This window comes from Eschrichtius robustus, chromosome 3, assembly GCF_028021215.1.
Source record: "Eschrichtius robustus isolate mEscRob2 chromosome 3, mEscRob2.pri, whole genome shotgun sequence".
NCBI classification, from domain to species: Eukaryota; Metazoa; Chordata; class Mammalia; order Artiodactyla; family Eschrichtiidae; genus Eschrichtius; species Eschrichtius robustus.
This window is the reverse complement of record NC_090826.1, coordinates 156,048,414-156,074,396: the sequence shown is the minus strand read 5'-3', so window position 1 is coordinate 156,074,396 and position 25,983 is coordinate 156,048,414. Positions and strand designations below refer to the sequence as shown.

The following is a 25,983-nucleotide window of genomic DNA, read 5'->3' as shown; positions in this document are numbered from 1 at the left end:
ACACCAAAGTGAGGTACTGGTGTTTGGGCTAAATCTTTCCTACAGACTAATCTAAATTTCTCCCTCTTCTGAGGAAGCCCATTGATCCTGCAGGACTCTCTCTGATTTTGCCAGACTGACAGTCTCTGTTCCTTGGTCATCTCTGCTCCTGTCTCCTGTCTTAAATGCTGCTCTTAGGCATTCTGCTGTTTGGTTTCTGGATGCTCAATGCAGAGAAGAGTAGCCCCCGCACCAGCCAGGTAGTCTGAGCCACCCTGCGGCCTTGGAGTCACAGGGGTGTAAAGGGTGAGGGCTCCCAGGCTGCGAGGCAAGCAAGCGCATCATGGATGGGCTGCGAGGGGCTCTTACCGTCCATGTGATCTCCATGTTGTTCTTTCTGGTCCCCTCTCCCTTCACATCAGAGGGGTTGGACTCAGGGGCTGGAATCCAAATGGATGCAAAGTTCAAGTCCAGTCTGTTCATCACCGGGGCACAGTAAGCAACCCCTCTCCCTCAGCCTGCCTGGTCCCTTCTACGCTCTGTCTTTTCTCAGCATCTCTCAACACACTCTGTCCCATAAGCAACTGAACTCGCTCTGCCACTTTCTCATATGGATGATGTGCCTTCCTAGCTAAGATTTAAACCCCCCAAAGCAGCGATAATTTCTTTTGAATTTTAATCCCTTACAAGACAGCATTTATCATAAGGCTTTCCACACTTTAGATGACCAGTACAGCCAACTCAATGTGGATTATCCCCTTTGTGGATTATCCACTAAGTATGTTTAATACCAGACTGGTTTACCCTGGCATTCAACATTTTTTGGGGGCATCTCCACCCTCAATGAGCCAGCATGATTTTAGAAATCTAAACACTTCATTACCCAAGTGTGTTAAGAAACCTGGTGCAACCCCAGATTATATATTTCCACTGCAAATCTTTGCCATAGCTCTTCCCTTTAAAGCAGAGCATCAAGAATTATTCATAATATTAGTAGTAATAAAAATGACAGTTAACTTTTATTGTGTGCTTCCTATATGCACATCACGGTAAGTACCCGAATCCCATTTTCAAATGTAATCCTCACAACAGCCCCATGACGGAGATGGTGTTATTATTCTCTGTTTCACAGATGAGGAAGCTGAGTCTTGGAGAGGTTAAGTAACTTGCCCAAATTCATGTGGCTGGGGACCGGGGGAACTCAGTTTGAACTTGGGGTACCTGGCTTCAGCACCTCCTGTTAGCCCTCAAGCACTCACGTGCTCCACTGGTTCGGTAGCGCTCGGACGGGAGGCTGGGATGGCTGCTGCCCACCTCATTGATGGCAATGACCCGGAACTGGTAGTTGACATAGGGGGACAGCTGGAGGACGGCTGAGTTGACACTGCCTGGGAACTTGGAATGGTCATGCCAGACCCCTGGCTGGAACTGGTCCTCTTCAAACTGGACAACGTAGTCTGAGGGGGCAAGGAAGACAGGGCTGTTTGGGGAGCTGAGTTAGTGAGTTCTTTCTCAAGAGCGCTCCTTCATGGTTTCCATTAGTCTTTATAATCTCCCTTGGGTAGACAAAGGCACAGGTACTCTTCCCAAGACCCAGAAAGGGAAACCAGGGTCTCCAAGCGTTCTGTCAACAGGCCAGGGCACACGTCAAGTGAGGCCGAAGTGGGACCAGAAACCAGGGCCAGGCCTCTGGCTTCCGGGCTGCCGGCCCTCTTTTCTGGACAGCAGCGCAGGGCCCCGGCTGACCTGTGATGGGGCTGTTGTTATCGTCCCCCGGGATCCAGGTCAGTCTCACGCTCCTCTCGGCCAGGTCAGTGAGCTCCAGGTCCCGGGGTCGCTCTGGCCGTCCTGGCAGCAAAGGGAGAAGACACCACGCAGGCCTCCCGAGTTAGAGCCGGCCCGTCCCTGTGCTGGCCTCAGCCCTGAACACTGTCCCACGGACAGGACTCTGACGGGCTGAGGTCACCACCGCAAGAACCAACCCCAGCCTGTGCCGGAGGGTCAGCACAGGGACCGCCCCCTTCCCTCAGGGTTCAAGGAAGAACAAAGAGACAACCCCAAATTCCAGCCCCGCCCAAAATATCAAGGAATGCAGGGCACAGGGAGAGCTGGTGCCAACCCACCCCATTGCTGTGGATGTTCTCGGAGTGCAAGCATTTGGGAAATGCTGCCCTTTGCATTAGACCCATGTTCACAACCTTTAGGAAAACTGAAGAAGTCTGGGATTTTGTCTCATTTTCTCATAATTATCTTCTACTCTGTGTGCCGAGGCTCTGAGGGGGCAGGAGCCGGGGGGGTGTTTGGAGAGCTGGGCAGGGCAGACCAGTTAAGGGAATAGGGGGGACAAAGACAGAGGACCAGGCCAGGGAGGAGACAGGGACTCAGTCTAGAAGTTTCAGTGATGGACAGCAGGACAGCGGCCCTAACAAGGGTGGGGGCAGCACCTTTTTGGGGTTCCAGTCTCACTGGATTTCCTAAGTGTGTGTAAGTGCCCTCCTGGCCTGGGGATAAAGCCATCTGGCCACTGACTGGTGAGGGTAGGCGTGATTTTTTTCTCCCATCCTGGCTCCTTGAACCAGCTATTTCCACATTTTGGCTGGTTACTGGAAGGATCTGGAAGGTGAGTCACTGGAGCCCACATTTATGTGTGTTGCACACGAATGTGTGCAGATTGGAAATGGGTGTATAGTAGATGTGAAAGGCTGCAGAAAAGATGGGCCTACAGATAACTCAAAGCAAGTGGGTTTTCTGACTGAATACACTTCAGAGGCTAAGCTGGGGGAAGAGAACAGGCCACCCCAAGGGAGTGGTGGGCATGGCCAGAGGTAAGGGACTGGGGACGTGGGGAGTGACAGCCGGACTTCGGAGCTCAGTCTGTGAGAGGAGCAGGAAGCCGGGAGTCGGGCTGTGATGGGCTAAGGTAGGTGACGTGGGCCTCTTGAGAGGAGTCAGATTTGGCAGGGAGCGGGGCAGGCCGCCCCTTGCCGGTACACAGCACTCCTGTCCGGCAGTGCCTTCCCCCTCCTACACTCCTCCCTCCCAGACACCTCGAGTGCTTGGCGACGGTCCCGGGATTAGTATGAATTACCTTTGGGCAGGGCAGCCAAACGGTTAGTTGGAGTGGCCTGATCAGCTGCAAAGGTAAGATGGGTTATCCAGGTTAGCAGGTTATCTGGGGATAAAGGTGTTCTTGAAGGGTGGGAATAGGCAGCCAAGGCTTGAACACCTGTCCCTGCACAGCTTCACCTCTCCCCCACTTCCATGGAGAGTGCCCCACCCTCACAAAGGCCTTCCTGTGCTCCCTCCACAGCTGGGGGTAGACACCCTGGGTCCTTCCTGTCCCAATGCTACGACTGTGCCTGGGCCCACTGTTCCCTGTGACCATGCAGGGACACTGCCGAGGGACAGGAGTGCACTGAGAGTTATGGCAATAGGGGGCCCGGAGACAGAAGAGATGAGGAGGGGATTTGCTTCCCCGGACGGGAGAGGCTACGTCCCCAGGTCTGGGATGGCTTAGTATTTACAGTCTGGCCTGGACACGAGGGCAGGACAAGACAGGATCATCCGAAATGCACAGCACCCTGTGAAATCCCATCAGGAAAGGGGTGCAGAGAGGAAGGCTAGCAGAGGGTGTTGGAAGGACGAACACAAAGTTCAGTCTTGCTTCAAGGATGGATCGTTTTAATTGACTTAGTGCTTTAGAGTTAGCTGTAAAGTTGGTAAAAATGATCACAATGAGAACCCCCTGTCCATTCCCTCTCTCCTTCAGGCACCCTTCAGGTGAGGATTCGGGCAAGTTAATGATTCCATTCAGGAGGTAAGGCATCCAGCACAGCTTGTTCTGAAAGGAGTAGCTTCCTAACCCTTAAACCGGAAGGCAGGAGGATCACCAGGCCTGGCTGGCTCGCTGACCACAGGCTCTGCCCTTGGAACCGTCCTCCGCTTCTCTGGCTTCGGGAAGTAAGGGGTGGGGATCAGCACCAGTGTGGGCAGCGGCAGTTACCTAGCACGGTCAGGTAGGCCTTGGCCAGGTCTTGGTCCAGCTCGGTGCTGGCAACGCACGTGTAGCTACCCTGGTCCCGCTCGGCCACACCAAAGATGGTCAGGGAGTCCTCTTCCTTCTTCATCCTGCAAAGGTACCGGGCAGGGGTTGGGAGGAAGGCGAGTAGGGTGCCAGTGAAGGGGGCAGGCAGCAGGAGTGCTGGGCACTGCCCGGCTGCTTTCTCCCTGAAGTGGGGATGGTGGGTCAGAAGGCAGGAGGCGGCGTTGTAGTCTGGGCTGGGCAGCCGCAGCCCCTCCTAGGGGACGTGAGGCTCCACCTCAGTGCTTCGAGAGAGGCAGGGTCTTCATGTCACCTTGAGCACTTACGGTGCTTGCTGGAGGGGACAGGAAAGTAGGTGGAGCCAAAGTGGCCCTGACCCGTATTCACTGTCCTCAGTTCCCACACTGGGTCTGCTCTCTGTGCCTTTCCTGTGCTGTGCTCCCCTCCCGAATTAGGGCACACTTAGGCCCACCCCCAAAAGGCAGGTCTTCTCGTACTTCCAGCTCCGTCTTCAGCCCAGACTGATGCCCAGGCTCAGCCCAGGTGCCCCGGGCTCCTCTGCACTGTCTCCCATAGAGGGAGGAGGGCAGACTGTGAGCCTTGCTGAGGGCCATAATGCCTGCACCCACCCGCAGGCTACGCCCCTGCAGAAAACCAGATCATCACTGGAAACAGCTGGTACCGATGCTCAACCTTCCCCAAGACGGACGAGGGTGAGTCCTGAAGGGAGGCTCGGATCAGCCGTTCTTAACCCTAGATGCACATTACAAACACCTGGGGGGACTTTTATACACTATCTATGCCTGGGCCCTCCCTCAACTCCAATTAAATCCGAATCTGGGATGAGGGATGGATGGGGCAGGCATGGGCCTGGTAAACGGTCCCAGGTGCATTAAGGGCGGAGAACCCCATTAACCACAAGGGTGAGAGTCTGCTCGGCCAACCTTGCCCTCTGCTGGAGAACAGGAGCACTGCAGGCAGGGCTGAGAGGATGGGGAGGGAGTCCTGGCTGTGAAAAGGAGGAAGGGAAAGGACAAAATAAAGGGAGGAGGACAGGAGAAGAAGTGAGGGAAGAGAGGGAGAGAAGTGAAGACAGAAAGGAGTGGGAAGGAGAGGAGAAGAGGGAGGGAGGAGGAGGAGAGAGAAGCAGAGCCCTGACGGGGGAGAGGGGGAAGCTGCAGTGGGAGGGGGGGGTCTTGCCTGATGCGGAGGGAGTCGCTGAGGCTGTCACGCCCTCCTCAGCGGTTCCCCAGTGACACACATGACACAGGTTCCCTGTGTTCTTCAATGCATCCCCAAGAGCAAGGGAAAAGAAACCGCCCCAAAGGAGCAGCAGGAAGAGAGGAGGGAGAAGCAGAAACCTGTTCCCGATGTAGAGGGGCTCGTCGTCCTTCAGCCAGGAGACTGTGAGCTTCAGGGAGGGGTCGTGCTTCACGCGACACTCCAGCTGCACCGTGGTGCCCCTTTTGGCGACCTGGTCCTCAGGCATCCGGTAGATCCTGGTGGGGTCTGTGGGGAAGCCCCCGGAGCTCGTCTCTGCCACCCCATGCCCGTGTGGCCACACAGTGTGACATGCATGACCTCCAGGTTAGATGGACCACGGAAGTGGCAGAAATAGGATTCGGTTACATGAATGGTAGGGGACGCCTGGTATGGGGGCATCCCAAACAGTAGCCAATCCCCAAATCCTTTCTCTCTGGCTCAGGAACACAGGACGTATTTTCTGGGGTGGTAGTGGGGAGCTGGTGTGGGCAGGCGTCCCTGCCTAAGTCTATTTGGACCAGGCTGGTAATGACTCAGTGCTCACAACACCAGGCCAGCCAGAGGCCCTGGCCACGAAACTTCCATGGAGAGGACACACAGACCTGGAGGGAGGTCCCACTAGGTATTAAACATTAGGTGTGGCACATTTTCAAAGTGAGTGACACACATGGATAACTTTGAGGAGGTGGCTTCCTTGCCCTCCCCACCCCTCCCTCTACCTAGCAACTCTCTCCTTTACCTTTGACCTCCAGGCGGACCTGGTTCTCAGCTTTGCCCAGGATGTTGGTGGCAACACAGGTGTAGATGCCTTGGTCCTCTTTGCGGATCATCTTGATTTCCAGACTGCCGTTCTCGTAGACATGGTAGTTGCCACCATCCAGGTTGCTTCCTTGCCCATTCTTAAACCTCACAACAGAGCAGCAGGACACACAGCATACTGAGAAAGGACCAGCCCGGGGAGCGGGAGGAGCCCCGAGCCTTGTGGGTCTTGCCTCTGACCACTGGGTGGCCTTGGCAAGTCTCTGGGCCTTGGTTTCTTTCTTTGCACAATAAGAGGGTTGACCCAGATGATCTGCCAACTCCTCCCAGCTTCAACCCTTTAAGGCTCCCAGGACTTGCTGAATACCTCTCATGGGCCAGATGGAATGAGAAAGGCGAGACAGATGACCCTGTGGGGGAGGCCTGGTCTCCTGGAACTTACCATCGGAGTGTGGGGATGGGAGACCCAAAGAACGGGCAGTCCAGCCGCGTCCGGTTGTACAGGATCACCCTGATGAGCTGGTTCCGGGGTGACAGCATCCGAGGCGGCACGTCTGCAATTCCCAGCGAACTGACCTTAGGTGGGGAGTCTTCCTCTTCCTCTTTGTGGACCAGTCTTATCTCTCTGTTCCTTCTCCTCACAGCAGCTTTCTCAGCACCAGTGTACCTTCCCCCATCAACCTCCCTCCTTTAAGAAGCCTCTGAGGGTTAGGTGAGGAAGGAGGAAGCTTATCCATTTGTCCTTCACCTACCCTACATCCAGTCCAGCTTTTGCAAAGGGTTCCCCCCAATTTTCCAGCAGCTTCTATCCCTGCCCCTCCACAGCCCCAAGGCTTCTCCTAGCTGCACCTGCCCACTGCCCTCTCCCTGCTCTGGGAATGTCACAAACATATTCAGGACTATTTCCCACCGAGACCATGGAGAACCCAGGGAGAGTCAACATGGACACACCAAGGAGACGAGACGGTCCCTCCTCTCATCAGGGGAGGAAGGGGACTGAGACTGACTTAGCGCATGGAATGAACTCTGTCTGCACACCCAGCTCTATGGATTTTAAGTCCTCCATCCTCCCCGCAAATGTCATTCTGGGTCTCTGTGCTTCTCCCATCCTGCTGCCCTCATACCCCACCAGCCTGGCCAATCACTGGAGGAGAAAGTGTGTCCATGAGGTGAGCAAGGTCCAGGCAGGCGAGCGGAGGGAGGGGTGCACTCACCCAGCACGCTGACGAAGGCGTTGGCCAGCAGGTAGCCGTGCTCGTTGGAGGTGTTGCACTGGTACACGGCCCTGCTGCTGATCTGGGTGTCCCGGAAGATGATGGTGTCCCCGGCCACCTCACGGTTTGGGTTGGGTGGTGCCGCTACAGTCGGAAAAGACACTCCTTGTGAGAAAGGGGGAGGGCAGGGCAAAGGGCACTTGGGACAGGACTCCCTGGTAGGACTGGGGTGCTGTGGAGGCAGTAGCACTGGGCCAGCTCAGACCCAGCTTCCGGCCCACCACTGCCTAGCTGTGTGGCCTGGGTCCATCACTGAGCCCACTGGAGTTTATTTCTCAATCCATCCAATGGGAATAGGAATCCCGATCAAACCTACACAGCAGCTGGGCAGCTGCGGTTGACAGCGTAAGCTTTGGAAGCAGGAGGGGTTTGAATTCTAACCACACTACCTGCCAGCACTATTCAATGGCTCTGCACTTCAGTCTCCTTGTCAACTGAATGGGGATAACGTATCACCTTGTGGGGCTCTTATGAGGATGACCGGAGATTCTCTGCATGTCATTAGCAGAAGGCTCAGCACATACTGATTATTATCGTTGTTATTATTTTAATTCAATGCACATATACTCAAATGTGTTTTGAAAAGGATAAAGCAATATCCAACTAGATGGGACCTACCACCTTCCCCTTCTCTGAGCAGAGCACTCTGCAGACATTCACAAAGTTAAATCCGGAAGTCAATGCCTGATGAAAGCTGAATGAGTCCCTGTATTTGCCAAAGCTACCTGATCTTCCCAAGACAGAGTGCACACTGAGAGGACAATCCCTGCTGCAGTTCTCCTGGTACCACTGGCTGGGGATGCAGAGAGCAGAGGCTGGGGAGTGGCCGTGGGGTCTCACACCTGTCCCCGTTATCACTCTAAGACCTGGGGCAAATCAATAACTCCTCTGGGCCTCACTTCCTTCATCTGTCAAATGCGGAAGCATTACTCCCATCTTTCCCCTACTCTGAGGAAGGTTAAGATAAGAGAATGATAATGAGATAATGAGCTGTACAAATAAAAGCTTTTTAGAAGTGTAAAGAATCCCTACTTTTCTCCTCTTTCACCACCAGAAGGTGCCTTTCCTCTGTAAGATTTCGGGACTGGGCCAGATGACTCGGTTTGCGTGATCTAGGAACTCATCCAGGATCACTCAGACCTACCACAGAAGTCAGTAGAGAAGAACCCAGGGTCTGGCCCCATGGGCTCCACCCCACAGATAGCAAGTCTGAGCCCGGAACTAGGGAATCAGCAGGTGAACAAAGCCGAGGTCAGCATCCTTATCATCCTTCCGGAGTCTCCACTCAGCAAAAAAGCACAAAGGAAGCCGACGCCAGCAACTTTAAGTCTCCTTGCCCGGCAATTCCCACGGACCAGCTTTCCTCCCGGTCACTCCCTTGAGTGACGGGGGACCTTTCCCTGGACCAAGGCTCAGCTGTAAGTCCTGAACTTTGCATTTATTTAATGGTGCTGTGAAGTTTAAAGCCTTTGTTTGCTTTGTCCCCAAACTGCTACCAGGACAGGGAGAAGGGCAGAGGGTAGGCCGTGTCCGTGTGTCACTCGTATCCAGAGGCAGGATATTTCCTGGGATAACTAGACGCTCAGTACTAGACAGGGTAGGCATATTGCACTGTCACAGCAGCCCACAGCTTCCCCACTCACTAGCCATGTGACCTCGGGCAATTCCCTGCACCATCAGAACCTCACTTCCTCATCTTTAATGTTTGAGGTTAAAGAGAGAAGAGGAATGCACAGTGCCTGGCACACAATAAATGTCTAGAAAGGTGCATTCTCCTCTACCTGTCTCCCTGCCTCTCCACCTGTTTCTATCAGCTGTTGCTTGTGAGTTAGGCTCTGAGGTCTCGCCATCTATTTTTGGCCCCATCGGGTTGATAACATTGTTTGCATTTCCTCTGACCCCTTAGAGAAAGTAAGGACAGGACACTTAAAAAGTAAATGCAACTGGAGCGAATATGATGTGAAAAGTTGACCTCTGGCTGGAAGGATCCCTGGAGTCACCCACTCCGGTACCTGGGTAGGATTAAATCTTCCTGAAGTCTGTGCGCACTCAGTAACTGCACTGTGCACCTCTGCTCTCATAGGGAAGTTTTCCCTCATTTCTGACCATATCTTTCATGTTGTCGCATAACCCTGCCTCTTATTTTGCCCTCGGCAGAGAGAGGGACTTGGGTAAAGGATGGAAATGAGTTACCGAGCTCTCCTCTACCTCCTGAGCCCCAGCCATCACTCAGAGCCTATACTCTCAGGAGATACAGGCTGAGGTCTCCAGCCCTTGAACTGGGCTCTGTAGTTGTAAAGGGTAGAAAGCAGAAATTTATGAAAAACCCCAGGGAGCAGAAATCCCCTAAACATGGGAACATAACCACAGGCCTTCTGTTCTCTCTCACACACAAATGAGGCAGGTTTCCTGCCTCTTGAGATGTCCAAAGAGATGGGCTACTCCCTCACTTCTGCTGCAACAGGGCTGGCCCACAGGGATGGGGAGCTGGATCCTCTGGCAGGAGACAGAGCAGAGGCAGGCGGGAGAACAGTGCGTTACTCACATTGCAAAGGTTCCCCATTCACCATCCACTGGACGGTGGGCTTGGGGTTCCCATTGGCTCGACACACCAGTCTCCCGTCCTCGCCAGGAGCCAGGATAAGGTTCTTGGGTTCGTCCAGCCAGTAGGGAGCAGCTGGAAGACAAGGACAGGCATAGGCAGGGGTGTCAGATGACAGGAGCAGCCAGAAGGAACCAATGGGCCCCCTCTAGGAAGGCAGGAGCCCCCGAGTGCTAGCCCCAGGCCCCCGCCACCTGCCCAGGGCTCATCCTGATAGGGTGACAGTCTAGGCTGCCTTTGGTCAGCTTGGCACTACAGATGCTGACTGATTTATTTCAAGTTCACAGAACAAGAGTTCTCAACTGGGGCTCCCTGAAGAGCTGTTAACAAACATGGGTGCCAGGGCCCATCTTCGACCTACTAAGTTAGAATTGTCGGGGGACGCCTGGGCGGCCAATGCGTTGAGAGTTCCCCAGGCGCTTGTGGTGTGCACCCAAGGGCTTGAGCCAGGGAGGGTGGTAAAGTAGCAGGGGTTGGCCCTCTGGATTCCTGCCGTTGTTGCTGCAGGATCAGACCATTTAGGAAAGGCCTGATATTCATTCTTTTAGACACTAAGCTTCGGTTAGAGCAGACGCTCTTAGCTGGCCACCCCTTCCAATTTTCTGGAAATTTTTGTGAATATGTGGATATGGATTTTTTTGAGAAGAGGGTCCTTTGGATCAGAGTCCCAAAGATCTTGAAACCCCAATAAAGGTTAAGAGCCCCTGGTTCGAGTGTGGTGCTGAAACCAAGGTCACAGGTCAACCTGAGCATGTACTAGGAAAGTTCTTGCGCTGTGGTTTCAGACCTCATCACCCCAATCATCCATTCAGCCCACCATTCAGACTGAGAAGCGACTAGTGCACCCCCCTGCCACCCGTGGCTGGGACCCACAAAGGCACGTGCTCTATTGCCTGCAACAGCTCAGGTGGCCCATCTATGCTTTGGGGGGAGGGAAGCATTTTTTGAAAAATAACTTGGGCCATGATGACTCCCCATTTTTAAAAGAGAACCACACACAAGTACACAGACAGCACAGGCCTAAGACAACACACCCTGAACAGGACTGAGAAACGAAAGACAGAAAGGTTCTGAGTGATCCAAATAGGCCACAGGAGAAAGTGCGCCTGCTGAGGGAGCCCCAGGCACAAAGAGGAGTTGGGCAATGGTCAGGGCGGATTTCCTCCCTTAACACCTCCCTCTTTCCCCCTGCCCTTTTACACACACACACACACACACCTGGGGGTGACACCATTCCTGCAGGACACTATTGCCACTGATCAGCGTGTTGGACGTTTTCCCCACTCACCCTGCCCCCCAACCACGCTGAGAGGGAAGGGTGGCCATGGAGTGTAGGGCTGGCAAAATCATCGTAATGAGAAATACACACAACGTACCCTTTACTCTCACCGAGATCGTGTGCCGGATGCTGCCCATCTTGTTGGAGGCCAGGCAGAAATACTCCCCAGAGTCTTCCTCGGACACGTTGGTGATACGCAGGGCCTTGTTAAAGTTCTCAAACTTGGCCTTGTCAGATGGGAGGTCCCCACCTTTCTTGTACCATGCGATGTCTGGTGTTGGGCTAAGAGGGACCAGGCGAGAAACAGGGACTTATCACTAAATGTGGCTCTGCTATTATTGTATGGAGCCCGGGACACCCAGGTGTCCTTAAAGTGTACTCAGGCCCAGGAGGATGCATGTCCTCTGAGAGCTGATGCCGCCTATGCAGAGGGGATGCTCAGCCACAGGGCGCCTGAGGGACTTATCTAAGGTCACAAGAGGGTCTAACACACATACAGGAAGCCTAGTCACCTCCTTTCCTCATTATCTAAAAAAGAGAGGCGGCCAGTGGGATGGAGATGACTATGATTTGCATCGTCCTCACTAGGAGCTGTTCGCCTCTCTTTTTGCACCACCACACTGCCCCACCCCGCCCCAAAACGTGGCAAGAACAGAGCATGCACAAACCCCCAGCCCAGCCTCCTGGAGGGTGGCCAGAAGTCGGGGTGCAAACTGTACGTACACCCCGGAGGCGATGCACTCCAGCAGGAGGTCCATGCCACGCAGCACCATCTGACTGCTCGCGGTGCCCTGGGGATACATGAAGCTGGGTGTTCTTTCTGCAACTCCTCGGGCTGAAACAGGATGGAACAAGCTCTCGTGAGCTTATTGCCCAGAGGGCTGACCCAGCTAGGCCAGAGCTGTCGGGCTAGAGAGAAAGGTTATCATGCCCTCCTGCTTACCCCCTTACCCTCAGAGGCACCAAGCCCCAGACCCTCCCCGCTGAGACCACCCCAAGGGCCGGGACATCATTAAGAGAGGTGTGTTAGGAAGCGCGGGGCTCCTCGGCCCCACCAGCACATGTGTGTGAGCAGCTCTACGTTCTGACAGGACCTGCCAAGAGGAGCCCAGCTTCCCTCCCAGTTCAGTAAGCCTCTCTGGCCCTGGAACGGGGGAGGAGTTGCCTGAGCAGCGAGTAGTCTACTCCCCGAGCATCTCGTGTTGGGATCCAGAGGCCAGCACGGTGGCCCCCAGGGAGGCCATCTCAGCAGCAGTGGAAGAAAGAGAAGGAACATCTTGGGGCCACAGGATAACCTTCTCTTTGGGGCCCTGGAGACAAGGAGCTGGGATGAAGCCACAGAGACTCAGATGAACAGTCAGAGATGCAGGGAGTATTATTAATGGTTTAGCAAAGACATGGAGAGAGTTAATGAACAGAGATGACAGGAAATCACTTTGGGGCCAAGACCATTCTGCTTCTTCACTAATGACTCTGGAAGGGGGCAGGGGAGGAGGGTGTTAATTGGAGGTGAGAGGCTGGGGGAGGGGTGAGAGGCAAGGGGCAGCCAAGATGGCGGAGGCGATCTGCAATTCAACTAGGCTGGAGCAGCCACGGGGTCTGGCATCAATGACATGCACACAGCTTTTGGAAGCCAGATGGCTCACAGAGAGCGACGCTGTCAGGGTGGCTGTTTCCCTGTGGAAGGGGTCATGCAAGTCTGGGGACACTCCAGCGCAGTAGACCCCACCTTACCTCAGCCTCACCTCTCCCTCAGAGCACAGTTCTATGGAAGCGGATAAGATGGGACGGAGAAGAACAAGGATTTTGCAACCAGGAACCACAAAGCAAAGGGAAACTGGAGCAGTCACCCCTGCTCAAAAGGTGTATGACTGCAAACAAGAAGAGTTAAAAATATAAATATAAGCTGGGCCTACCCATGGGTTTCATGGGTCTTCAACTCAGCTGGAGAGGTGAGAGCTGGAGGGGAGGCAGGGCTGCCAGGAGCTGGGAGCCCTCAGACATGCCTGGAGGGAGAGCAAGGCATTCTTCCCGGCAGGAGTCAGGCATTGTTACTGGGCACTGGCAGAATGAGGACAGAGTGGCAGGGGGAACTCTGTGTCTGTGACATTGCTGGACTTATTGAGCTAGCTAATGGCTGGCTGGAACAGCGGGGCTCCTGTCCTAGGGGCGCCCAGCTTCTCTCCATCAGCCATCAAGGGAGTGGGTTTCGTAGAGTTGGCATCTATTTTATCCTTTTGTCGAGGGGAAGAACTGATGAAACATGTGGAGGTAGTTAGGCTACTGGCACAATATATGGCACATATCGAGTGTTCAGTAAGTGTTTGTGGGATGAATAAATTCAAGAGGAGAAGAGAATAAAAAAGAAGGCAACAATTTACCCCGTGTTATCTCTCTCTCTGTAGATATGCTCATCTGTCCCACCAGCACACACATATACAACAGTGGCTACTGAAGGGGTTAATCCATTATGTGGTTAATTGGTTACCGTCTATAACTCTTACAGCATCCAGCTCTCAGTACCGAAGAAGCCTGATACCAAAGCAGCAGCTTCCTCCCACCCATCATCCCGGAATCACCCAAACGGTCAGACAACACAAGGTCAGGGGCACCATGAGGAGACGATTTGGTAGCAGGAGGCTCTGGTGCCGGTTTGGTGAATCTGGGAGAGCTGGGAACCGTGGGGTTACGTGGAAGCTCAGTCGGCATACTCCCTCCACGTGGGAACAAAACCTGCAGAAACCAATTTGTGACCCTGTGGACATTTAATTCACACCATAGTGTGCAGCCCTGCAAGTACACACGACCAGCAAAGCATTAAGTACAGGAAAGGGGGAAATGAACACTGAGGCCTGCTGTGGCTGCCTTGACACACTGCAGCTGTGACTATAAAACGGTCACAGCAATACTTCATTTGTAGGATGTGGACTAGCAGCCACAGAGTTGTTCCAAAGGAGGAGAAGCTACTGGGAAATGAGCCAAAGTTCAAAACTACAGGGAAGAACATCCTAAAGGCAGAGGTAATAATCAGGGCCGCCACTTGGCCGTTTACTATGGGCCAAGCGCTGGGGCTCGGCTCCATCTCCATCACCATCATCACGTTCGATCCTCACAGCAAACTTGGAGGGTATTACTCCCATTTTCCACAGAGGAAACTGAGGCTCAGTGGAGTCAACAGACTTGCCAAGGTCACAAGCCAGTCATATTTTGGATTGTGGACCATCTGGTGTCAAAGCTTGTGTTCTAGCATCTATTCTATATTGCCTCTCTCTTTATTAAAGATGGATAGCCTACTTGTTCCTGCTTCTGACAGTCAGCTTTGGGAAGATTTTTCGTACTCAAACCAAAGAATACCAAAATTCAAGGGCAAAAGAGGTAAAGGAGAAAGATATTTTTGTCTTAATGAGCTGCTCTAGTGAAACTCTTCCATGACGTTTTCCTCAAATATTGTTCTTACCATCTCAGCTGAGATTCTATCTCTCCTCGATGGCTATTAAGTAAAGTCAGGCCCAAATTGGAAAAATAGAAGCTGGGCTGGAAATTAAGAGGCTCCAAAGACGTCTCAGCTGGATTGTTCAAGCCACGGAAAGCTTGAAGAGGAGGCAGGGTGACACATGGTATCATTAAGGGATGAGAAAGCTGGACCCAAAGGGGAGATCGTGAAAAAACGTGGTCTTACATGAAAGGGATTTGCAGGAAAATTTACAAAGGGTAATCCAGCTGGTGGCTTTGGGAGCTCATTTCTTCCCCTGGAGACGTAGACCCAGAAGGAGGGTCGGAGACAAAGGCGATTGATTATTCTATGAGACTCTATATGGTGGAAGACGACAGAGTCTTTTAGGGCATCATAGGATCCCACCACCTTCTCAGAGGTGGGGATCCAGCCTCTCCAGCTTGATGACGCTTCACTGACTCTCCCAAATCTTCAGGGCTGGACCTAATATCTGATCATCTCAGAATCCAGATGCTAAAGCTCACGTCTGTGAGGATTCGGGAAGAGCTTCCCATGCAGGCCCATCTGACCTCTAGGCCAAGGGCAGCCCATCCTCTCCTGCTCTCACAAGCTGTGGTACAAGAGCAGTTTCCAGGGAAATCTGGTCAGCAGGGGGACGTCAGGAGATGCGTCTGCCTCAACCACCTTGGCTTTAAAGAGCCAATGAAAAATGCCTCAATTGTCTCCTGCAAAAGTACGGGTCAAAATTGCTGAAAACCCGAGTTGCTCCCCCTCTGTCAAGTACTGTGTGTTAGCAGAAGAGAGTTCAATGAATCAGATGTATCTGGAATCCACAAACAGCTTTTAGGGGCGGCTGGATCCTACCTTTAGCTGCTTGTGATTCTCAGAACTGAGAACTCATGGGCCTGGATCCCTGGCATCTCACCACCTCTCTGGCTCTAGAAACGGCTGACAAAACAACCCCAGAAGACAAGAAAAACTCTTTGTCTAGTAAATTTGATACCTTCTGCCAGGAAATCTCTTCCATAAATCTAACCCAAATCCCTCATGCTGTAGTTGGAGCTTTTTTCTTATCCAGTTCTCAGCATAGCTGAGAATCTGAAAAGCTTTCGTTTTTCTAGTCTGCCCTAAAATTTCTCCCTCCGTAGTACTTTCTTCCCATAATTGTGCCTGCAACTCTCCCCTAAGCTTCTCTTCAAGTTCTCCACATCCCTCTTAATTTTAGAAGCAAAGAACAATTGTACTTGATACAGTCAACACTAAGCCTTTAACACCAATAATGGTAACATTTATTAATCATTGCTGTGTCTGACACCACACTAGGAACATAAACACATTATCCTGTTCAATCTTCACAACAATCCTTTGGGGCAGGTAATACACCCATTTTGCAGATGAGGAGATTAAAGGTCTGAATGACTTGCCCAAGGTCACTCAATGGTATGTCCTGGAGGCTGAGTTTAATTCAAGGCAGTCTGCCTTAGAGCACACATCCTTATCTTCCTTTCTCCTTTCCTGGATGAATCCTAAGTGGCAAGTGACAATTTTCAGACCAGCTTCCCCCTGCTACTTAGCAGGTCAGGGGGCATCTGGCATACGTTCAGAGGATACCAAACCACTACAGAGATCACTAGGACAAAGCATAGCTATGGGCTGGCCCTACTGTTACAAAAGGGGCATATTTCAAAGCCAAGTTCAGAGGTGTACTGGGTACTGTTCATCATACTGTGTCTCTCTGTCCAGCTTCCTGAACTCAGGAAGGACCTTATCTTCTTTCCTTTCTTTTCACTTTCTGTTTCTTTCTAGAAGCATTCAAGTTAGCTGTCCTTTGTTCAACATGTACCTCACTTTGACTTTATATCCTTTCCAGCTGGGGTCATACTTGGTCAGCCCCACTCTACCTTGGATTGAGGAGATGAGGTCAATCTTCTTCTGAGCTCTTGTGAGTTTTGCTTGGTTTCATAGCCCTGGATGATTCTTATAACTCCTACTTATTTACTTACAGTAATATCTACCACTGGTCACAAACTGGTTTAAATGGCTGGAATCACTTAAACTTATATAATTGATAAAACAACTCTATATGCATGTCCCCCTCAGTGGTTTATCTTATATAAAGCAAGGAGCTTGGACCAGATGGCCTCTAAGAGACCTTCTGGCTTTGATAGACTCCAGCTTTAAGAATACTTCCATAACAGATTACCCGGAGTCCAACTGAGAAAAAGGCACATTCCACACCAATGCTCTGGGGCTCTTGACACAATGGTGGTTGGCCCCATTATTTTGAAAACAAACAATGCCCTGAATCCAACAAAGGTCCCCTGCTTCCTCGGGCAGTAAATCTCTTTGGCAGGATCTCAGTGTGGCTCTGGTTGCTCGGTGCCAAGTTAAAGCCTTTGCCACTCTCGCTGGCTCTCACTCCCTCTTCCCATCCCCCACTCCAGACACCAATCATTGTTTATATTAGCACATCACAATACAGACACTTCCCATCTATTTGAGCCCACAGTGACCCCCCTGGGGACCTGCAGCCTCAGCTTCCGAGGCATAACTGATGATGGGAGCCAGCTGCCTCTCCAGAGGCAGCAAATGATGATTCCTCTGGCTGCTCAAGGAAAACAAGACATTCTTGAGCCATGGTTGGGGGTAGCTCAGGTGTGGAAACAGCCAATTACTCTACTAATCAGCTTGAGCAACCAGTTGTGTAATGAGTTAGAAATATGCCTCATGGAAATTGTTCCATGACTTGCAAATGTGTGGGTGGATGGGCATTGGATTTGCATGCACTCTCACAGGAGGGAAGAGACCCAGGTGATAGATTGCAGTGGATGGTCCAACTTCTTTTATACTTACCTTGAAAGAGAACTCAGAGCTAGACTCTTCCTCCTATTGACCAGATGGATTTTAAAGGGATATGGGACCTGTGAAATGGTACCCCCAGTAACTAAGGCTAGAGCCCAACACAGGCAATTCATATCCAGACACTTAAGAGCTAGCTAAGCACACACTACAAAGCTTTCTGTGTTCTTTAAACCACTGATAGAAACGAGACCTCCCCTTTCCTCCTGACTGTGGGAACTCCCTATCCTCAGGTATTCTCCATCCATCCACCACTGATTCCTAAGTTTCTACCGAACCCTCCAAGAAGCTCTTTTGAAGTCCTACCCTGGCTTGACCAACTTGTCCAGAACTCAGACTGGAGGCTGGCACATTCGAAGAGATCGCACCTCCCCTCCCACACTGGCCACCTTCCTCCCCGTGAGCAGCGCTCTGGAGGTGGCGCCTTGGTATCCTGACCTGGCCAACTGTCAGACTTGGCACCCAGCATGAGTTAATGGCATCGTATCAGTCAAGTTAGGCAAACTGGGGTTAGGACCGGCAAGGTTACTCCCAAGGTTACCACGGCGACTCACCACTGTACATGTCAGGGTGGTTTCTTAAGGACGAGTCATTATAGGGGTGGTCTGCAATAAACAAAAGAGGGTGAGCAAACAGGGACCACGGAGAGGTCATGGAGGCATAAACGGGAGAGAACAACAAAAATGCAAAGCCACAAAACAACCAGGGAGCACCAGTGGTCTTTTGCAAAGGAAACACACAGCATATTTGGAAAGGAAATATGCTTGGTGAAGAACAAGCAACACAAAACAGCCCCCGAAAGGGAAGAAAAGGTTAAATCCTGCAAAAGAAGGCAATAATGTTTCTTTTTTAATAAAGAAATTAGGCTTGACCTTTAATCGCTTGGTCCTACTATATTTTCAAACAAATGAGATAAGAATTAGTGGTATTCCGTAGCAATTGCAACAACTCTTTCCCACCAAAATCCTCAGTTCCCAGGACTCTGGATCAGGCCAGCTCCTGGGGTCGCTGAAGAGAAAGGGGTGTTAGTGAGCCCTGGGGCAAGAGCGAAACCCTACCTGAGCAGAAGTTAACTTGCAAGGGGTGGGAGGTAAATGAGGGGAGAAGACAGAGAGAAACAGATCATCAACAGAGTGGGACAGAGGGACCCTTGGCAGTGCCCAGCAATCATGTGCTGACCAGCAACAAACACTCCCCAACCTGTCCAGGTGGGCACCGCCCTGGTCTCCAAGATGTGTCTGCTGGCAGAAAGGCCTCCTTCTGAGGAGGTGAGGAGTGGTCCAGGGAGGCGGGGACAGCCAGGCTGAGGTTCAGATTTTAGCATTAGAAAGGCAGCCTGGGACAGGGGAGAGAGTGTGAGCTGTGAGTTCTACACTTAGAACAGGGAAAGGCCTGCTGACTAAGATGGAGGTTCAGAGCTCTCTAGACTAGCTTGGGATGAAGCCATTCCTTAAGGAACAAGATCAGTGGGCTCCAATGTTAGGTAATTAAAACCTTTGGGCATTTCATCCTCAGTGAAAGAGACATTCTGGAATAGGGCACAATCATGCCAACATCCTTAAGTAGGTTTTCATTCTCCTATCACTGTCCCCTTCCAGCTACTGGGTTCAAGTTTTGACAGTACCAACAGGGGGTGGGGAGTGGAACAGCCGACTGGAAGCCAAGCAGACGGCCCTGAGAAGCCTGGACCGAGCCCAACTGCCTGAGGGGGGAGAGGTGCTGCCAGAACATTTGCATATTTGAAGACAGATCAAATCCTGTTACAACTCATGCCAGGGAGGCAATGCAAGCTCTTTTCTGGGACCCGCATTGTGCTGCATCCCAAATTTGCTTAACACCTGCTAGAAGGAGTTTCATTATTCAGAACCATGCTTTAAAATGGAGCGAGTTGTAAAAGACCTAGCCTGTGTTTGGGAAGTTGGCTCGGGTTTATCTGGAGCTAAAGGTGGGAACTGATCTGCAGTGGAAAGAAGAGACAGGGTGGCAAAGGGGCAGGAGGGGCAGCAACTGGCCTTGGGCGGCAACGTTCCCCTCCTGGGGAGGACAGGGCACACCCAGGTGAAAGGGCCCTTGCTTCATGCTCCCAGTGCCACCAGGTGAAACAGAAGTGACCAAGCTCAGGATTGACCTCTTGGTTTGTGGATTCTGGAGCACTTCTGAGAGATTTAGGGAGACTGTCTGACTCCTCTAAGAAGGTCCCTGAGACGACAGACATTAGAAGGAAGCAGGGTTAGCGCTCCACCGTCCGCCTCAGGGCCAGCCCTCCTCCCGCACCAGGGCTGCCTCTTGTCCCCAGGAGGCACCCGGTGCCTGTGTGGTGTGGACAAAGTGGGACAGGCATCTCTTTGTTACTCCGACTTCACTGTTCGTCTTTGACTGCACCCCAAAACAAAATTTTAAAATGATTTTATATTGCCCAGTATTTGGTATTAGATCCCTTTCTCTCCTTCATTTAGTGCAGGTAATAAAAAATGGGCTGTGATGAGATGTATTTCTTCCCCAATGGGCAGACTGTGAAAGAAACCCCTGGTGAGAACAGTCTTTGAAGCTGTCCCAACTTGTCTGTTTTGTCTCCCACCCCCAGACCTGGTTCTGAAGGTACAAGAAAAAGCTTGTGTCCTTTCCAGGCAGAAAAGCAGAGAGAGCACAACTGAGTTATTTTAAGCAACTGTGCCCAATTCTGGGCTGGCTCGGATGCCCAGAAGTTGCTCCCAGCCAAAGCTGCCCTTGGGAGAACTCCAGGAAGCCGACAGGGTTCTGTTCCCATCACCCAGGGCGTTTCTCAGCATTTGGGGGAAAGCGATTTCAGTGGAGTAGGGGACCCAGAAATGAAGCAGAAACAAACATCCCTTACCTCCTCTGGTAGGGAAAAGGATATTTCTGGAAAGTTCAACTTGTAAATGTTGTTGAAATCTCCAGCTGCTTAATTCTACAGAGGAAGGCTCTTCCCCACCTCTATCTCCCTGCTTCTACCCCGTGTAACAGTGAGGGCCTCTGCTCAGGACTGCAGATGGTCACCTGACTCAGTCCCCAAACAGCAGGCAGATTTCAAGGTGATGGCACTGAAGGCTGTCCAGGGAGCATCTTGCTCTTGATTTTCCTGTCTCTCCCACTGCCCAAGGCTGCTTGCTCTGTCCTGGCTCCGGAGGCCCCTCTGAGGTCCTGGGCAGACCCCACTGTCCTCCCCAGCACAGCCAGCTGGCAGGCGATCGCCCCTGCACTGAGGCGACAGCTCAGACAACCCAACTTTCTTCGCAGGGGTCCTCTCTGGGCCTGGGTCCGGAATAAGAAAACCAGGGAACAGGTAGCAAGTGGATCGGAGCTGGGCGACCCTGCCAGGAACAAGTGGGGCTTGTCCCTGGGTTGCTGGCCATCGTGTTGGCTACCAGAGCACAGGCAGCTCAGAGCAGTGTGTGGGGAGCTGTACAGGCAGGAGGGGGAGAATTAGAGGAGGGTGAGACGGGGTTCAAAGAGAGAAAGATGAGAGGGGAAAAGAAGAGAGAAAGAAAGAGGGAGGCGAAACAGTGAAGAAGGAAGTGAAAAAGAAAAGGGAAGAACATGAAGAGAAAGGAAGAAAGAAAATGCCCACAACAGGAGAAGGGGAACAGGAGGGACGCTGCTTCTTGTGGGTCCCCCTCCGTGCTGCGGTGGAGACGGAGTGTGGCGCAGGGCTGACTCTCAGCACCAGGGGTTCCCATCACCGGCAGGGACTGGTGGGGAGAGAACAGCCCACGTGTCCTGACCGAGGGGCGAGCTCACCCGCACCTCCCCCCGCCAACCCCCGCCTCCTGCGCCCACCCAGGAGGCGTCGTCAACCTCCCACCCACTTCCTGGGTGCGCTCCAGGGAGCCAGGGCTCAGCCTCTTTCCTTCGACCTGCGACCTGCGGAAACTGCCAGCGCCCAGGTGGGGCCCTCTGCCTGGCCTCCCCCACGACTGCCTCCGCCCATGGCATTGAAAACAACACTCATAGCTGTGTCAAACAGACGAAGGTCTTTGGGGGGGCTTTTCTACAGAAGGCCAGTTACAAATCCATAGTATAAACCAACAGAGCCACTTTCAGTGTCCTGAGCAGGCTGAGGACTTTGCAGCCAAAGCTCCAGGCCGGCTGGCGCCTGGCAAAAAAGTGTCTCTCCGACCTGACTGGCTTCTCTCTCTCCTGGTGGAGGGTCACCAATGCTAAAATGGGTCAGGAAATGCTGATTCACTCTGGTACCAGCCACACAGAATCAGGGAATAAAAATGAAAACAAATAAAACTAAAAGATAAACCTGCAACTTTTAAACACAGCGACTCCACATGGTCCAGCATATACTTATTACAGAATCAAACACAATTCATTTTGCTGTACTCACTAATTTGGATATTCCATACTATTGTTTCATTCTAGAAATAAAGATAACCAAACAAGGACTAGAAATAATCAAGCTGGCTGCATGAGAGCGATGGTGAACGACCACTTACAGTAGAGCTTCTCAAACTGTGGTGTGTCCCAAAACACCCGGAGAACTCATGAAGCCCAAAGAGGCCCCGGACTGCCGGGCAGGAGAGGGCTAGGCTTAGGTACGGGTGCCAAGTTTGCCAGGTGATTCTGATTCCACCAAAATTTGAGAAGCGCTGGTGTGGAGTAGGACCAAGTTTAACTCAAGGCTCCAGAATCAAGAGATGTGGCTGAAGAGCAGCTAAAGTCACTCAGGCACAATGAGCTGCAAGGATTTCTAGGTCAAGATTGGGGACAAGGCTCTTCCCAGACCCAGGTGCCAGGGGCCGCTTGGGCTCAGCGGGCTGCTGCCCCCGGACCCCAGCTCCCAGCCCCGGGCAGGGGCCTGCACTTACTGGTAAGGACTTTGAGGTTGAATGGGTTCTTCTGCTGGATGGTGTGGGTGAAGTGGAAGCGGGCATTGCAGCTGTAGTCCGTCTGCATGTCCTGCAGCATCACATTAGAGAAATACAGGTCTCCGTTATGGCCCTGGGAGACACGCTTGTCTTGGGTGATGGGCTCCATGGCTATAAGGAAGCAGAGGTACAGTGGGAGGTTAGCAGTAACGATAACAGTAATAAAAATCATCATAGTTCTGGCAATTGAGCACCTACAGAGGGCCAGGTGGGGGCCGGGAGCTTGACATTATTTGATTTAATCCTTTCAACTCTGAGGCAGGGCTTATTCCCATTTTAAGGATAAGAAAGCAGAGGATTTAACATGATCTGGGTCGCAAAAGCAGCGAGAGGGGAGTAGGATTTCGATTCAGACCTGCCTGCCCACCATGCTCATGCTCCGTGACCATGCTTTTCTATCTCCTATTCATGCCACAGAAGATCTGACTGGCTCCGAGGCCAGAGGGAGGAAACACGATCCTTCAGCTGCTCCCCAAACTGGGAGTCAAGTTCACCTATTTTTTAAACGTCTACTCATCCCCAAGAAAGAGAAAAGCACCACCAATTATAATTGTAAGATGTATACCAATCAATGATGCATACCAACAATTTTAGGACACCTTCCAATTTTAGAGATGCTAAAATATGAAAATGTGTGCTTTTTAGAATTAATGACATCACAGGAGTGGCTGAGAATGCTGACAACATAATCTACATTTTTTTCAAGCACTGCATCTGTAAACTCAAATGATCAGATTTCTAGGCTGTTAGGTTTATAAAAATATACTTAATAAGGCTGACTACCCATAGGTATCTCCTTCTTATCCCTGATGATTGTTTCTCAAGTCACCATTTCTTTTTTTTTCCTCTTGAAAAGTGGTTCTATTTAATTTATTTATTTATTTTACAATGTTGTGCTACTTTCAGGTATACAGCAAAGTAATTCAGTTTATTTATATATATATAAAATACTTTGTCAGATTCTTTTTCCATTATAGGTTATTATGAGGTATTGAATATAGTTCCCTGTGCTATACAGTAGGACCTTGTTGTTTATCTATCAAGTCACCATTTCTTAAAGCATTTCTTAAACATTAATGATGCCAACTTTCCAATGATGGTCTGGTGAGCTTTTCAATTCATTTATCAAAGATTTACTGTAGGCTTACTATGTGTCAGGCACTGTGCTAGGCACTGTTGAAAGAGAGATAAATAAGAAAGACAGTTCCTACCCTCAAAGCACCTTCGGTCTAGTAGAAGAGACAGCAGATAAATGCAATGCAGTGTGGTGAGTGGGAAGCCCCAGATAAGAAGGGGGAGTTGAGAGAAGGAGCACCCAGTCCGTTCTGGGGTTTGAGCTGACGCTTGAAGGCTGCATGACATTTACCAGGCAGGAGAGAAAGGACCTAAGCGGTTTCTAAGCAGCAGGAACAGCGTGTGCTAAAGGAAAGAATCCACAGCCTGAGCAGGGGAGTGGGGGTGGGGAGAGGCAGGGGGTAGGGGAAGGGCTGGAGAGTCAGAGGGGACCACATCAGGAGCTGTGTGCCAGGGAAAGGAGTCTGGACTTTATGGGAAGTGATGAGGAGGCAGTGAAGGACTCTGAGCATGAATGAATCAGTTTTACATTTTTAGAAAGACAGGGGAGGCCAGGTACAGATGGTTACTCTAACCCAGGGAAAAACCGATGGCGGCCTGTGCTGGGTAGATGCTAGAGAGGATGGAAAGAGGAGGGCCATGAGATTTGCTCAGGAGGTGGCATGGACACAACTTGGTGTGATGCGGGGGATGAGAGGAGAGTCTGAAGTCTGAACTGTTAGCTAACAAACCACCCCTCCAGCCTGTGGCCCACATATACACACGGTGATGAGGCAAGGCAGGGACAATGATTGAGCACAAAGCCATCCTCACCTCGCAAAACAACTGAAAGCAGCCTCTTTCGGAAGCAGGCTAATAAGAATTCAGAGATGGGGACTTCCCTGGTGGTCCAGTGGCTAGGACTCCACACTCCCAGTGTAGGGGACCCAGGTTCGATCCCTCGTCAGGAAACTAGAGCCCACATGCTGCAACTAAGAGTTCGCATGCCGCAAGGAAGATCCCGCACGTGGCAAAGAAGATCCCACGTGCCGCAACTAAGACCCGGCACAGCCAAATAAATAAATAAGTAAAATAAATATTAAAAAAAAAAAAGAATTCAGGGATGGAGAGAATGATGGGTGATAGGGAGGAGTATCTATAGATTGATGAAAGGATGGATAGATAGGGAAGGAGGAGGGGAAGGAGGGGATGGGAGGTATTCAGGAAGGGAGGGAGGAAGGAAGCCAGGGTGATGCTCAGGTAGATAGCAGTCTTCTATCCATCTTCATAATGCCCCCTCCCTTTATTTGACTGAAAACACAGGAATAAACATCGGTCCAGAGTAGTTAAGTGAGTCTCTGTCCAAAACTGAGCCAGGACAAGCTCTGAATGAGGTACTCTGTCCCCGACTCCAAACATCCTGTCTCCCCATCACTCCTTTATCAAAAGTTTCATTCCTGAATCCCGCTTCTGTCCTACAAGAAGAGTGAATTGGAGTAAATCCAGATGGACCAAAGATTGAAAGAGGAGGCTTGGTTTCAACTTGCCTTCAATTGGCCGACTGAAAACCAGTTTCCCCTCCGTCCCATTCCTTTTGCTCTTCCTCTTCTTCATCCTCACAAATATTACTGAGCACTTATCGTGTGTCTGGCCCTGTTCTAAGCACTTTGGATGTATTAACTCATTTATCCTTACAATAATTCTATTAGGTAAGTACGATTACCAGCCCTATTTTTTGCAGAGGAGGAAACTGAGGCCCAGAGATGTTAAGCAGCTTGCTCAAGATCACACAGCTAATAGCAGCCAGGCTAAAAAGTGAGCCCTAGCAACCTCTCTCTGCAAAGCCAGTGTTCTCTGCCACATGGCCACCTCATATCTGCTTCTCACAAGTCAAGGTCGTCTAGCCTTGGGAAGACCCCTCTCCATTTAACACTCCCTAAGATTAAAAGAGAAATAAAACACCCCCAAGACTTACAGCTGCTCATCCAGAAGATGACTGGGGACGGAAGTCCGGGTGGGGGGTTGCACTGGAGCGTCAAGGGAGCACCTTCTTGAACGACGACAGGGTCTAGGTTTTCCTTGGGCCACAGAGGAGATTCTAGGGAGAAACAGACAAAGGAGGATGCGATGAGGGTGATGGCTGGGCTGGGGCAAGGAGCAGGGTTAGAGGCTGGCACTCAAGGAGGGCAAAGAGAAGAGGAAATGGGAGAACAAGGGAGGCATGAGAGAGGGACGGGGCCTATGAGTCCAAGCGAGGCGCAGCCCTTGAGAGGCGGGAGAGGCCTATTTCATCTGACTGAATGGATGTACATATTTAAAGCCTCTTCTCCTTCCCCGCCCTGCGCCCAGAGTGGCCAGTGAAGTTGTTCACGACCGGTTTGGAAACTTCTTTTCCAAGGAATCTTTTTGAGTTGGGGGAGGTGAACCCCTGCTCAGAGGCGGAAAAGCAAGCAGGACACGCGGGGCACCGAGGTACCTGCAGGACAAGGGTGGGAAAACCCGTCTGGAATGAGCCTCCATGCCC

General features: G+C 51.5%; 1 protein-coding gene across 1 annotated transcript in view; it reads right to left on the bottom strand.

Moving 5' to 3' along the window:
• The window catches only part of NFASC (neurofascin), a 188,944-nt gene that overhangs the window by 35,416 nt on the left and 127,545 nt on the right, over positions 1–25,983 (bottom strand). Inside the window, exons 7-20 of the mRNA XM_068538469.1 lie at positions 25,435–25,557; positions 22,347–22,517; positions 11,922–12,033; positions 11,296–11,480; positions 9,863–9,994; positions 7,258–7,401; positions 6,486–6,597; positions 6,024–6,190; positions 5,383–5,530; positions 3,983–4,107; positions 3,068–3,112; positions 1,726–1,827; positions 1,239–1,436; positions 349–419 (exon numbers count right to left, since the gene is read on the bottom strand). Coding sequence (XP_068394570.1) covers positions 349–419; positions 1,239–1,436; positions 1,726–1,827; positions 3,068–3,112; positions 3,983–4,107; positions 5,383–5,530; positions 6,024–6,190; positions 6,486–6,597; positions 7,258–7,401; positions 9,863–9,994; positions 11,296–11,480; positions 11,922–12,033; positions 22,347–22,517; positions 25,435–25,557 — 1,835 coding nt within the window. The remainder of the gene's footprint in view (positions 1–348; positions 420–1,238; positions 1,437–1,725; positions 1,828–3,067; positions 3,113–3,982; positions 4,108–5,382; positions 5,531–6,023; positions 6,191–6,485; positions 6,598–7,257; positions 7,402–9,862; positions 9,995–11,295; positions 11,481–11,921; positions 12,034–22,346; positions 22,518–25,434; positions 25,558–25,983) is intronic.